The sequence below is a fragment of the Symphalangus syndactylus genome, chromosome 1 (genome assembly GCF_028878055.3).
Source record: "Symphalangus syndactylus isolate Jambi chromosome 1, NHGRI_mSymSyn1-v2.1_pri, whole genome shotgun sequence".
In the NCBI taxonomy this organism is placed as follows: domain Eukaryota; kingdom Metazoa; phylum Chordata; class Mammalia; order Primates; family Hylobatidae; genus Symphalangus; species Symphalangus syndactylus.
The window spans coordinates 32291413-32306724 of NC_072423.2; the positions used below are offsets into that span (position 1 = coordinate 32291413).

The following is a 15312-nucleotide window of genomic DNA, read 5'->3' on the forward strand; positions in this document are numbered from 1 at the left end:
TTTTTTTCTTGAGACTGTTGCCTAGGCTGGAGTGCAGTGGTGTGATCTCAGCTCACTGCAAGCACCGCCTCCTGGGTTCACGCCATTCTCCTGCCTCAGCCTCCTGAGTAGCTGGGACTACAGACGCCCGCCACTACGCCCAGCTAATTTTTTTTGTATTTTTAGTAGAGACGGGGTTTCACTGTGTTAGCCATGATGGTCTCGATCTCCTGACCTTGTGATCCGCCTGCCTCAGCCTCCCAAAGTGCTGGGATTACAGGCGTGAGCCACTGCGCCCGGCCACAACTTTTTCTTTAATGGCTTAACTTCATTCAGCTTTACCTGCTAAACAATAAAGGGAAAAATCAAAGAAAGAATAGTCTTCTAGGGGTGACAGTTGGTGTTTTAGCATCTGCCTTTATACCTGGGAGGCAGAGATCACAGGTGGTTACATCTCTGTTGTTCATTTAGTGGACCAGATTTCATACATAATCCTAACTTGCTTTTGTCTTTCACTTTCTCCAAGAGATAAGCTAGCAAGCCTTCTCCATTGTAAGAGAGACCAAATTGAAAATTTGGTCACAACTTTACTATGTGAGAAAAACAACGTTGCTATGCTTCCTGGAGGAGTGATAGAAAATGCATTTTCCTAGAATTATAAAAGGTTTATTATTTGTCCAGTATTTTAAGAGAAACAAAGGGGTCTGTCTCTCAGGTATTTAGCATCTATTCTTAACACTTTTAGATCTAGCCCCTTTGGAATTTATTGTTGCCTTAATTGGAGTATTTTTTTTTTCTTTTAGTGGGAGAATAAATAAGAGCATTTATTTTTATTTAAATTTTTTTTTTTTTTTTTACTTTGCTCTATGGTATCACAGCAGAAAAGTTCAAGTGTAACCAAAAAGCTTTTGACATGTCTAAATGAGATTTTTCTTAACAGAGGGAACATTAAGCTACATCCTCTGGGATTTAGCAAATGGAATCTGGTAGTAGAAGTCAAAATAATGACCCGAAAATCCTGTGATTTATTTCTTTAAGCATGCTTTTATATCCAATATATCATTTGATCTACAGCCTTATTAGCACAGCATGAAAAGGTAGAATTTTCCAAAAGTATACCTGTTCCCATCTGTTGTCTCAACTATCTGTCTCAATTGCCATTTCTACTGAGATTTTTGCTCATGTTTACCCTTTATTTTCAATTATGTGTGAAAATCAGAGTACTCTCTTATGTCATACAAACTTTTTTCCATTATTCCTTCAGTGGAACCTTAAGTATTGGCATTCCTCAAGATTCAGTTCTTGATCCTCTTTCGTTTTATTATTAACCACGCAAGTCCTTCCTTGGAGAGCTTACTTACTTACTTGCAGGGCCTCCTTCAATTGTCACTTTCACAAATGAGTTTGTTTGTTTGTTTATTTATTTATTTTTTTTTTTTGAGACGGAATCTCGCTCTGTGGCCCAGGCTGGAGTGCAGTGGCGCAATCTCGGCTCACTGCAAGCTCCGCCTCCTGTGTTCAAGCGATTCTCTTGCCTCAGCCTCCCGAGTAGCTGGGATTACAGGCGCACGCCTCTACGCCCAGCTAATTTTTGTATTTTAATAGAGTCGGAGTTTGACCATGTTGGCCAGAATGGTCTCTATCTCTAGACCGCGTGATCCGCTGGCCTCGGCCTCCCAAAGTGCTGGGATTACAGAAGTGAGCCACTGCCCCCAGCCACAAATGACTTCTTTTTTTTTTTTTTTTTTTGAGACAGAGTCTCTCTCTGTCGCCCAGGCTGGAGTGCAGTGGCGTGATCTCAGCTCACTGCAAGCTCCGCCTCCCGGGTTCACGCCATTCTCCTGCGTCAGTCTCCGGAGCAGCTGGGACTACAGACGCCCGCCACCACGGCCGGCCAATTTTCTGCATTTTTAGTAGAGACGGGGTTTCACCTAGTTAGCCAGGACGGTCTCTAACTCCTGACCCCATGATCTGCCCGCCTCGGCCTCCCAAAGTGCTGGGATTACAGGCGTGAGCCACCGCGCCTGGCCCACAGACGACTTCTAAATGAATGTCTCCAGTACTGATCTCTCTCCTCAGAACTCATTTCTTGATTTTTTAGATTGACATTTCTAAATTTCTTGTAGGAAACCATAAATTAGTGTCTTTCAACTAAAGGACATTAAAAGAAGACTAAGGTCAGGTTTAGAGACGGATAAGTTTGTGTGTATGAGTTAATGTTTGCATATACTGCAAAGATATAACCAAATTAATTTTAGGTTTTTGTTGCTTTATATTAATCAACTTTTTCTATACGTTAAACTTGGTCCTCAGTTTTTAGGGCATGTGAGCATAGAAACCCAAGATAGCTTGTCATCAGGCTGATAACATGTGCTTTACATTTCTCAATCTTCCAAACATTTCATAGTATATTATCTTAAATTTCAATAGCACACGTCTATAAATGTTCAACAACTTACAGAAAATTGCATTTCTAAAATTCAAGTTGGCAGACCGAAAAGAATCCCACACAGTTTCCTAAAGGCTGTGACAGTAGGTTAGGCTGGACTTTCAACATAAGGGAATATTTACCAAATAAAAGGCCACTGATTTTTGTATTAGACAAAGACATCTGGAAATTTCTAGATGAATTTAGGGATTCTGATCATTCTAAGGAGAATCTAGAGGTAAGCCCCATCTGACACATGGGCATATTCCAAGTTATCATTTCCCTTCCTACATCCACACAAAGTTCCAGGAGAATCTGTCAATGGCTCTGAAGCCAGGCTCAGGAGGGCACTGGTATTCAACGAATGGGACACTTTGCTTCATTCCTTCATTATAAGCTCCCCAGCAAGCTTTGTGCAGAGGGGCGGGAAAAGGGGCTATCACCCCCTTAAATGAATAGCCGAGTTAGTATGTAATATAAGATCTATTTTGCTTGTTATTCATTAATTGGGAAGCAAAATAGGTAAAATCACATAAGGGTGGAGGTTACCCCGTTTGAAACAAACTGACCACAGTCACTATAACACTCCCAGCTGGTGACTAGCCCGGCCAACCTTCCCCGCTCCGCGCGCCCAGTGGGGGCCCGAGCCGGAAAAGCGCGGCAGGGGGCGTGGCCCCGAGGAGGCGGAGACAAGATGGCCGCCCAGAGCGCTTGGAGGACCTAAGAGGCGGTGGCCGGGGCCACGCCCCGGGCAGGAGGGCCGCTCTGTGCGCGCCCGCTCTATGATGCTTGCGCGCGTCCCCCGCGCGCCGCGCTGCGGGCGGGGCGGGTCTCCGGGATTCCAAGGGCTCGGTTACGGAAGAAGCGCAGCGCCGGCTGGGGAGGGGGCTGGATGCGCGCGCACCCGGGGGGAGGCCGCTGCTGCCCGGAGCAGGAGGAGGGGGAGAGCGCGGCGGGCGGCAGCGGCGCTGGCGGCGACTCCGCCATAGAGCAGGGGGGCCAGGGCAGCGCGCTCGCCCCGTCCCCGGTGAGCGGCGTGCGCAGGGAAGGCGCTCGGGGCGGCGGCCGTGGCCGGGGGCGGTGGAAGCAGGCGGGCCGGGGCGGCGGCGTCTGTGGCCGTGGCCGGGGCCGGGGCCGTGGCCGGGGACGGGGACGGGGCCGGGGCCGGGGCCGCGGCCGTCCCCCGAGTGGCGGCAGCGGCCTTGGCGGCGACGGCGGCGGCTGCGGCGGCGGCGGCAGCGGTGGCGGCGGCGCCCCCCGGCGGGAGCCGGTCCCTTTCCCGTCGGGGAGCGCGGGGCCGGGGCCCAGGGGACCCCGGGCCACGGAGAGCGGGAAGAGGATGGACTGTCCGGCCCTCCCCCCCGGATGGAAGAAGGAGGAAGTGATCCGAAAATCTGGGCTAAGTGCTGGCAAGAGCGATGTCTACTACTTCAGGTACCTCCCTGGGGGCGGAGAGGGGGGTGGCGGGGTCAGGCCGGGGTCAGGGGTCAAGAGCGGGCCTGGGCAGGGGATGCCAGGATGAGCGCTGGGGCCCGGGGCGCATGTGGCAGGGACAGGCTGGTTTGGTGGTGGAAGGTGGCGGAACCCTTAGGTAAGAGTTGACCCCAGTGCGGTGGGAGGCAGTGTCAAAAGGTGAGGGCCGGCAGGAGGGCATCTTGTGTGGAAGGCGTCGGGGAAGATGGTTTGCGAAGAAAGGGTTAGCCTGGCAGGGATGGTTAGTCCACTGAAGGGTTAAAAGGAGGTGTAATTCATCGAAACTATAAAACCCAGTCACTGTTGGCTCCTGTCCCAGCCTGTCCCAGATTCATCATCACAAGTGTTAAGCATGCACATGTGGAAGAATGAGCTATCTACAGTAACAAGGTTTCATTTACTTCATCCAAGAAAGTTTTGTATAAAGCAGCTATTTGGAATGCCTGAAGTTTTTCTGGAACTTCCTTGGTATTGCAGAATATACTCTTTTGAAACTGACACACTGTACTAAGTTTTTAGACTCCTAGACCAAAATTTGCTCCCCAGGGAACATTTGTCAATGTCTGGAGACATTTTTGGTTCTCACACCTGGGGAGGGTGTGATACTGGCATCTAGTGGGTAGAGGCCAGAGATGCTGCTACATATTCGATAATACAAAGGAAAGCTCCCACAACAAAGAATGATCTGGCCCAAAATGTCACCTGTGCTGAGGTTGAGACATCCTGTTCTAAATGATTCAAGGTTTTTCACCTTAATGTGATCTTGCAATCCTGTGGTCATGCTGCTGATGTCTTCAGTTTGTGTGACCCAGTAAGCTCAAGAAAGTGCCTATGGCAATTGACATCCGTGGACTTAATACACATTTACTAAATTTTGTAATAACCCATGCTATTGATAGAAGATAATATAAACTTGTATTCAGTAGTTTGGAGATAGGTGTTTGTGGACTGATTGAAGCATTTTTCGGGGAATGTATATGGGTATTGGAGACAATTGTCATTTAGCTATAGTAATAATGTTATGAAGGATTTCCTGTCCTCTTCAAGTAGTTCTGGGAAAATGTGTCTGTACACATACCATGCTTATGAACTAAAAATACTTTTAACTAGATTGAAAAGGTTAAGGAAATGTACATACACATATATACATACATATGCACACACAAGAATGTGATCACTGCTGGTGCAGCATGTAAATACGAACACATTCCTGATGGTTGCTATATATGGATGAGTAGTTGTAGTAAGTTCACTTCACCTCAACTAAAAAGCAAAAGTGATGTTTCATTAGAACTTAGTTTTCCACTTGATCTGGACCTTCATCTTGAAACCTCATATGATAAAATGGAGAACTTATTTTAAACATATGAAGGTGGTAATCGCCTGTGGTCCCAGTTACTCGCGGGGCTGGGGCGAGAGAATCTCTTGAGTCCAGGAGATCGAGGCTGCAGTGACCTATGATTGTGCCTGGGCAGTAGAGTGAAAGCCCATCTCTTTAAAGAAAAAAAAAGAAAAAAGAAAAAGTGTGATAGTCTTGGTTTGTATTTCCTCATCATTAAATATTTGATTTAATGGTAAGAAAGTTATTGTGAGCACTTTCATAGGTCCTCCCTCAGGCTGTGGGGCCAGGATTTGGTAGCTGGTGCTGAGAGAAAACCTTTGGTGGCATCCTTGCCCTGGGACTGTGCCAGTGGCAGCTGTCATTCAATGGGACAGTTTCTTCTGATTAAAAAAAAAAGTTACTGTGGTTGAAAAAAGATTAGTCCTCTCAAGTTCATTAGTTTCATTTAGTGCTGTTCACAACTGTTCATTTTCTAGTATTCTTTCATTAACAGAGCATTCTGTTTTCTTTCTAAGCAGTTAGTCTGCATAACCTTCTGTGAACTATGTGCTGATGTCTTGTAGGCAATTATATTTGACAAGATTATTCTGTATCTGTGATTGAACTCCTTGAGGAATAGATGACTAGGCTATTCTCAGTAGAACATCTTGAACTTTGAATTTTACTCTCTGTGGCAGTTCTCCTGGGATATGGTTTGTTTGGTTTTGGGATGATGTTTTTGTTCAGACTGACTTTGGGTATTGCAAAGCTTTTTGTTTGTTGGTTTTCCTTGTAGTTGGAAAAGTTATTTCAAGAAGTCAGATTGTTGTAGTGCTCATTTGGATTTGTGGCCACTTAACATTTTCTTGGATGTTGTGTAAATTTTCTGATGTTAAATTTATTTTATTTTTTTTGAGATGGAGTCTCGCTCTGTCGCCCAGGCTGGAGTGCAGTGGTGCGATCTCGGCTCACTGCATCCTCTGCCTCTCGGGTTCAAGTGATTCTTCTGCCTCAGCCTCCCAAGTAGCTGGGACTACAGGTGCCTGCCACAGTGCCCGGCTAATTTGTGTATTTTTAGTAGAGACGGGGTTTCACCATATTGGCCAGGCTGGTGTTGAACTCCTGACCTTGTGATCCACCTGCCTTGGCCTCCCAAAATGCTGGGATTACAGGTGTGAGCCACCAGGCCTGGCCATTAAAGTTTTAAATACAAACTTAATAAGTTTTTTTTTTTTTTGAGATGGAGTCTCGCTCTGTCGCCCAGGCTGGAGTGCAGTGGTGTGATCTCGGCTCACTACAAGCTTTGCCTCCCGGGTTCATGCCATTCTCCTGCCTCAGCCTCCCAAGTAGCTGGGACTACAGGCGCCCGCCACCATGCCCGGCTAATTTTTTGTATCTTTTAGTAGAGACAGGGTTTCACCGTGTTAGCCAGGTTGGTCTCGATCTCCTGACCTCGTGATCCGCCGCCTTGGCCTCCCAAAGTGCTGGGATTACAGGCGTGAGCCATCACGCCCGGCCCCGATATGATCAATTTAAAACAAACTTTCTAAACAAATTCATCTTAAGGCAAGTCGTAAGCCACTATAGTGGTAATTACTCTCTAAAATGAAAGTCTTTTTCTGGGACATTGCAGCATGATTTGCCTTTTATTTGTTTATGTAAAATCGAAAGGACACATTGAACAGATTTGTGCCAAACCTGTTTCGTTCAGGGCCAAAAGGAGCATTGTCTGCTGTTTATTAACTGTCTACAGAGGTTCAGTTACTTTGCAGGATTGTTAACAACCAGTCTTATTTTTCTTCTGAAACGTTACATTCTGAGTCAGTAAGGTGTATGTAGCGTAATATGATAATTGTGATACAGTAGTTAATTTGACTTGTGACTGTAGCTTTCTGTGATGAATGATGGCAGTCACTTATTGTAAAGGAAGACAAATTATTTTTCAGCTTACAGTGTCACTGCTTTACATATTAGTGTCCCCATATTTAAAAATTCCATTAGTTCACCAAACACCCACTATCTGCTAAAAGTGGGTTGAGTTAATTCTCCTGTTGGTAATGTGAACACCTGCACCCAATTGTTCACACAGATTCTAATAATACTAACCCCTGAATTAGCCTGCCCCTGGGGAGATTAATTTAAACAAATCTGTGCCTGTTAATGTAGGGTGTGGCAGGCACTTATTAATTGGACCGAAATTAAGCTCATCGAGAAAGCCTCAAATTTTGGTAGTAGGTTTTTTGGCTGCTGTTTTGAAATTGCCGAGTTCTAATAGGAAGGCGTGCCCCTAGTTGCCAGTTAAGCAATATAATTATGCCTTCTGTCAGGATTACTGATAGTGTTGTGGCGGTTCATATATTATCATCCAGTGTGTTTGTTTAAAAGGGTGTGGTTTGATTGGATCCATTGGTATATTTTCTGAAAAAGTTTGTTGCCATCATTTGAACCCATTATTTGAACAATAACTTTCTAACTTGTCTACTTGACTCCTGTCATTTCTAGTTGCTTGCATAACACTTGCTGATTGATATTTTTGAAATATTTTCTTCCTCACATAGTCTTTTAGTAGCCCCCTCTTGCCCTTTTTTAAAAAATCAAGTCTAGGCCGGGCGTGGTGGCTCACGCCTGTAATCTCAGCACTTTGGGAGGCCAAGGTGGGTGGATCACGAGGTCAGGAGATCGAGACCATTCAGGCTAACACGGTGAAACTCCGTTTCTACTAAAAATACAAAAAAATTAGCCAGGCGTGGTGGCAGACGCCTGTAGTCCCAGCTACTTGGGAGGCTGAGGCAGGAGAATAGCGTGAACCTGGGAGGCAGAGCTTGCAGTGAGCTGAGATCACGCCACTGCACTCCAGCCTGGGCGACAGAGCGAGACACAGTCTCAAATATATATATGTGTGTGTGTGTGTGTGTGTGTGTGTGTGTGTGTGCCGTTTGTTGCTAAAGACTAGTATGATGCTTCAAGAGCATGAATTCTGAATCACTGAGGTTCAACCATGCTCCTCTCCTCACCTTGGCTTGCCTTTAAAAACAAACAAAAAATAAATGGACCCTCCACGTAGCCTCTAGAAAACTGACTGAGTGGACCCAGGTAAGCAGTGTGACCATTGTCACAGTTCTTACATATTTGTGTTAAAGTCTTCTTGGCTTTCAGTAAAAAGCCTTTTCTGATATTGTCCTCTTTCTCATAATTCCTACGTAGTTAAACTTGGTGTCCCTTGTATAACTGTCATATTCATTTATTTAGAACTTGTGGCTTTCTCACACAGCTGTCTTTCCCCTCGACACAATGCTGAACACTCAGATGCTAAATAAGGGTTTACCAATTGATATTCCACCTAACATTTTGTAAAACAAGCCTTAAAATGAGTTTGTAGTTTTTGCTTTATTTCTGTTCTTGTGGTGGTGTGTTGGGATAAAATTGCTTGAGATATTTTATTAATAAGGCTACGCATTTTGTGGTTTCTAATTTTCATCATCAATGTGAAGGTACTGCAGAAAGCCTTTTTCTGGGATTTTGAATATTAGAGATACAGTGAAAATGGTAAACAGGATGCTTATAGTGCACAGACACAGTGAGAAATTGTCATTTGAATTTCATTGACTGTGTAACATAGGGTATAGTAGTGTAGGGTCTTCTGTGCCTTAATTCTATGTGTATTTGTGTTACAGCTCTCAGAATTTTGGCAGCTATGAGTAGTATTTTGCTAAATGCTTTACATGAATTATCATACTGGATTTTTTTTTTTTTTTTTTTTTTTTTGAGACAGAGTCTTACTTTGTCACCTAGGCTGGAGTGCAATGGCACAATCTCAGCTCACTGCAACCTCCACCTCCTGGGGTCAAGCAATTCTCCTACCTCAGCCTCCTGAGTAGCTGGGATTACAGGTGCACACGACCACGCCTGGCTAATTTTGGTATTTTTAGTAGAGGCAGAGTTTCACCATGTCGGTCAGGCTGGTCTTGAACCCTGACCTTGAGATCTGCCCGCCTCAGCCTCCGAAAGTGCTAGGATTACAGGCGTGAGGCACCGCGCCCGGCCTATCATATTGGATTCTTATAACCCTATGAAACATAGGTACAGTTATCTCCATTTTACAGATGGGAAGTTAGCAAAGGGAAGTAGCATGCTTGGAGTTGTACAGCTAATAAGTGCAAAGTTACAATCCTGAAGCCGGTGGGTTAACCTCAGAACTCCTAACCACTATGCTCTGTTGCATGGCATAGAGATCCCTACTTGTATTCTCAAATATTGCAACACCCCATGTCTAATCTACTATATTGGGCTTAGTGTGCCATTAAAATAATGTGATTATTTACTATTACACTTGTATCCTGAAGATGTCAAAGGGTAAATTTTAAATCCTATTTGGTAGTGAAGCTATTGTACCAAAGGATAACTCTGCAGCTTTAAATAATCCTGGAGGGGAAAAAAATGTAATAAATCCACATAATTAAAGCAGTATTGTTCTGAGTAATAAAAGTGATCGGTTTGTTCAAAAATATTCTCTCTTTGATAAATGTTCAACCTAGGATTAACCCTGTTATTTCTCAGATATTGAGGTTTGAGATACAGTTGAAATATACCCTACAGATCAATTTTTTAAAAATCTCTAGTTGGAGAAAGGAAAGAAATCCAATATTTATTTAGAGCTTAATTGCATAATAGGAAGTTTGTCTTGCTTTAAGTCGTTTCTCTTGATGTTGTGTGATTGAAGCCTGCATCCAGAAATGAAAGACATAGGTGTGGTGGAGATTGTGCTCTGATACATCTTCCTTAGCTGTACTATCACATCTTTTTGTGAGATGCCAAAGGAATTTTTGTGAGGGTGCAGCATTGCTGTCTGTCCTACATCTGATTTTTAGAATCTGACATGCAAAGTCTCACCTGCCACAACACCCACAATACCTGTATTAGAGGAAATACATAGCTCAAAGGAACTGATGCGTATACATTCTAAAAATAATCTCCAACAGAAATTGGTAGATTTTTTCACATTGCTTCTAAAAATTTTATTAATGAGATATAGTCATTTTTTTCATAATTTAGTTTTAATGGAATTTTAAAGGAAGTGATGCTTTTTTGATTTTGTTTTTTAGATTCTATAGTGGGGCTCATAGAAATTCATAACTTTTTTACTCATGTTTAAAATCTTCTCAAGACTTGCATGATGAATTAGAAAGAAACCATAAACTCTTCCTGGATTTAGTGTTTGGCTGGGAATCTTAATGCCTCTTACAGCTCTTATGTATTGACCTTTCATTGTTCTTTGCCATTTCCAGTGAGAAACGATTAGGAAAATTTTGTAATATGATGTTTTACTTAATTTTATCAGAACTTCTAAAAACTAAAACTTCCCAAGGAAGGAGAATAAAAATATAGAATAGAATGAAGTTTGAATAATATCTGCAGATTTCATGATTTCATCCTGTCTTCATTCTCAGTATAATACAAATTCAAACTCATTTTGGGAACTTGATGTACATAAACTCTATGTGAATATAAATAATAAAATTTAAAATTAGATTTTAAAATTGAACACTTAGCATTTCTCAGGAGTAATCAAGTGTTTTACAGATGTGAGGAAGAAGAACATCATCCCCTTTTATATTTTATTTTATTTTATTTTATTTTATTTTATTTTATTTTATTTTATTTTGAGACGGAGTTTCGTTCTTGTTGCCCAGGCTGGAGTGCAGTGGCGTGATCTCCACTCACTGCACCCTCTGCCTCCTGGATTCAAGTGATTATCCTGCCTCAGCTTCCCAAGTAGCCGGGATTACAGGCACGTGCCATCCATGCCCGGCTAATTTTGTATTTTTAGTAGACAGGATTTCACCATGTTGGCCAGGCTGCTCTCGAACTCCTGAACTCAGGTGATCCACCTGCTTTGACCTCCCATAATGCTAAGATTACAGGTCTGTGAATGCTGAGATTACAGGCATGAGCCACCGCGCCTGGCCCATCATCCCCTTTTGAAGATTTTTTTTTTTTGAATGCTGTGTCTTGATATTCTTTTCTTTGTTATTTTTACACTGGAAGAATGCATAGATAAGCAAGGATGCATATCCTTAAAATTCTTTTTAACAGGCATTCATCTCTTTTAAAAAGCCTTTCCTAGAGTCCCCTAGCAGAAATGGAAACTCCTATGGCATTTGAGTATAATTCTCTTAACTCTTACCACATTTGCTTTAAGAAATAGTTGGCAAGTCTTTGTCGCCCATGAGAATCTGAACCTCCTCAGTGTCAGGAGCTGCGTCTGATTCATTTTTGAATCTTCATTATCCAGCATAGTCCCTGGTATAATATGGAACATTTTTGATAAATCTTTGCTAAGTGAAGCAAACAGTAAATACATTTCTCTATTAATCCAAAAACGTATGGTTAATCTGGCTGTATACATAGGCCTGACTGCCCTTATAGGGGCTGTTTTGTGTCCCCTGCAGTTACCAGCATCCTGCCTTGCACTAAATCAGGTATACAAATATTGAATAGCTGAAGTAAATGTAATTTTTTTCCTCAAAGTTGTGTGTATGTGGTGTTAATGTATATATATTACCTAGGCTTTTAGGTCTAAAATGATTTATAGGACTTTTGGTTTCATTTTTAATATTAAAATTCTTTTATATTTTGCTTGAAAAAAATCTATCTTCAAGGGCTGGGTGCGGTGGCTCAAGCCTGTAATCCCAGCACTTTGGGAGGCTGAGGTGGGTGGATCACCTGAGGTCAGGAGTTCAAGACCAGCCTAACCAACATGGTAAAACTCCATCTCTACTAAGAAATACAAGAAAAAATTAGCCGGGCGTGGTGGCAGGTGCCTGTAATCCCAGCTGTTCAGGAGGCTGAGGCAGGAGAATCGCTTGAACCTGGGAGGTGGAGGTTGCAGTGAGCCGAGATTGCACCATTGCACTACATCCTGGGCAACAAGAGCGAAACTCTGTCTCAAAAAAAAAAAAAGGCCGGGCCTGGTGGCTCACGCCTTTAATCCCAGCACTTTGGGAGGCCGAGGCAGGCAAATCACGAGGTCAGGAGATCGAGACCAGCCTGACAACAAGGTGAAACCCCTTCTCTACTAAAAATACGAAAATTAGCTGGGCGTGGTGATGTGCGTCTGTAATCCCAGCTACTCTGGAGGCTGAGGCGGGAGAATCGCTTGAACCAGGGAGTTGGAGATTGCAGATTGCAGCTAGCTGAGATCGCGCCACTGCACTCCAGCCTGGCAGCAGAGGGAGATCCATCTCAAAAAAAAAAAAAAAAAGTCTACAGAAATTGCTTTTGTATCATCTTGGGAGGCTGTTTCTATGTAGTTTTAATTTATTTATTTTTTGTTTTGCTGTAAATGTGAAGTGTTTGTTAGAGTGGTCTGTATTAAAAAAGAAGAGAAAAATGAAGTAAAAGTGGACATACAAAAAACATGTTGCAACTTCTTAGTACCAGATTCCTGAGTCACATAAACTTACCCTGTCAAATTACCATGACAGTTTCCAAATGCTTTCTCTACACTTGCGGACTTATTTGAGGACCAGTAAGTTTGCACACAGACCACACTTTGGTTGTCCTGGTTTAGAATAAACAATGGAGACTTTTGAGTCAGAAGATCGGGGCTTGTATCTTGCTTTACTGTGTTAATCTTGGATGGATAAGTTTTTGTAAGCTTTTGTTTCCTCAACTATAAATCTAGTGTAAGAATTCTACCTCGTGGAGGCCGGGCGCGGTGGCTCACCCCTGTAATCCGAGCACTTCGGTAGGCTGAGGCGGGTGGATCACGAGGTCAGGAGATCGCGACCATCCTGGCTAATACCGTGAAACCCCATTTCTACTAAGAAATACAAAAAATTAGCTGGGCTTGTTGGCTGGTGCCTGTCGTCCCAGCTGCTAGGGAGGCTGAGGCAGGAGAATGGCGTGAACTGGGGAGGTGGAGCTTGCAGTGAGCCAAGATCGCACCACTGCACTCCAGCCTGGGCGACAGAGCGAGACTCCGTCTTAAAAAAAAAAAAAGAATTCTACCTCGTGGAAATTTTTTGAGATTAAATGTACTTGCCATGTGTAGGTGGTTAGTGCATCAGTAAAATGTTAGCTCCTTTCTCTTCGTTTAGTTAGCCAACAGAAATAGAAGCGGGTGCTTGGTAATTATGTGAAGGTTTACTGTATTTTGTTGTATTCCGAAATGTGATTAGGGCAGACCTTAGGTTATAAAGGTTCCTCAGAGTTTTAAAAAAATATTATGCATATGTCAAGTATGCTGGCACATACCTGTAATCCCAGCACTTTGGGAGGCTGAAGCAGGAGGATCACTTGAAGACAGGAGTTTGAGACCAGCCTGGCTAACATAATGAGACTCTTGTCCCTACAAAAAATTTTTAAAAATTAGCTGGGCATGTTGGCCTGAGCCTGTACTCCCAGCTCCTCTGGAGGCTGAGGTGGGAGGATTCCTTCAGTCGAGGAGTTCAAGGCTGTAGTGAGCCACAATTGCTCCATGCCACTCCAACCTGGGCAACAGAGTGAGACCCTGTCTCTAAAAAAAAAAAAAAAAAAAAAAAAAAAAATTATATATATATATATATATATATGTGTGTAATATGTATGGGTTATAAAAGTAACCCCTGCTCAGTGGGAAAGTTGGGAAAATATAGAAGAGTATAGTGAAGTAATGACAGTCATTATTATAGTCCCAAAGAGAACTACTATTTTATCAGGCAATGTTTGTTGTTAAAAAAAAAAAAAAAAGAAAGAAAGAAAAGAGAACCACTGTTAATTTTGACGTAGTAGCTTCCAGTCTGGTTTTTCGGCATATTTGTCTAAGTAAATATTAATATGTGTGTATGTATGTATGTAAGATATATGTGTAAGGATATATATATGTATACACACACACATATACCTACATACACACACTTTTAATTATGGAAAAGTTCAGACATAGGCAAAAATAGATGGAAAAGTATAATGAATCCCTATATAGTCATCCAGTTTCAACAGTTACCAGCTCCTGGCCAGTCTTGTTTTATCTGTATTCACTCTCTTCCCCCTAGTTATATTTTGAAATAATTCCCAAATATACTTGATTTCTGACAGTGTCATAGCAGTATCTAGTCCCCAATTCAACCAAAATGACCAGTATTTTTCTTTTTTCCTTTCTCAGAAAGCAAATGCCTTAAGGATGAGACTAGGTAGAATTCTACATATATTCATTTTTCACATTTTAGTGGCACACCCTGGTTTTTAATTTTTTAAACATGATACAGAGCAGTGGTCCCCAACTTTTTCAGCACCAGGGACCGGGTTCATGGAAGACGGTTTTTCCATGGATCCCAAATGGTTTTGAGATGAAACTGATCCATCTCTGATCATCAGGCATTAGTTAGATTCTTATAAGGAGCACGCAACCTAGATCCCTCGCATGTACAGTTCACAGTAGGGTTCACGCTCTTGTGAGAATCTGAAGCTGCCACTGATCTGACACGAGGCAGAGCTCAGGCCGTAATGCTCGTCTCCTGCTGTACCTCCTGGTTCTTAACGGGCCACGGTCAGTGGCCAGGGCTAGGGCTTAGGGATCCATGAAATAGAGATAATACTATTAGCTATAGTAATTTACTCTAATAAATTTTTTCCTTATACTTTAAAAATAATCCCGCCCTGCCCCCGTAATCCTTCCCCACCCATCCCCACTGCCAAGGAATTTTTTTTTTTTTTTTGAGACAGGGTCTTGCTCTGTTGCCCAGGCGGGAGTGCAGTGATGTGATCATGGCTCACTGCAGCTTCGAACTCCCAGGCTCAAGCAATCCTCTCACCTCAGCCTCCTGAGTAGCTGGGACTACAGGCACGTGCCACCATGCTCGGCTAATTTTTGTGTTTTTTTGTAGAGACTGAGTTTCGCGTTTTTTGCCCAGGCTTGTCTTGAACTCCTGGCTTAAGTGATCTGCCCGCCTTGGCTTCCCAAAGTACTAGAATTACAGGTGTGAGCCACTTTGCCTGACCAGCAAATTCTTTAATGCTCAAATTGACTTGCCCAGAGTCTTGATATTTTTTTTTAAAAGCTTTCCTATTTTGGGGGGAAATCTTCAGCTAGCATACTTAATGTTTAAACAAAATAGAGAAATTTTCATAC

The 15312-nt window shown here is 42.9% G+C and overlaps 1 protein-coding gene and 1 non-coding gene across 3 annotated transcripts in view; both read left to right on the plus strand.

Moving 5' to 3' along the window:
- The first annotated feature begins 3134 nt into the window (after nt 1–3134).
- MBD2 (methyl-CpG binding domain protein 2) overlaps nt 3135–15312 on the plus strand; it is a 70100-nt gene continuing 57922 nt past the window's right edge. The window contains exon 1 of one of the 2 annotated variants that reach the window (XM_055298733.2): nt 3135–3841. In XM_055298733.2, the coding sequence (XP_055154708.1) occupies nt 3300–3841 (542 nt within the window). In that variant the 5' untranslated portion in view covers nt 3135–3299. The remainder of the gene's footprint in view (nt 3842–15312) is intronic. The other variant, XM_055298728.2, reaches the window with a different exon arrangement.
- Nucleotides 5470–5598, plus strand: LOC129461600 (small nucleolar RNA SNORA30/SNORA37 family). The gene has a single exon (XR_008650611.1). It is a non-coding gene; the product is annotated as a small nucleolar RNA SNORA30/SNORA37 family (small nucleolar RNA).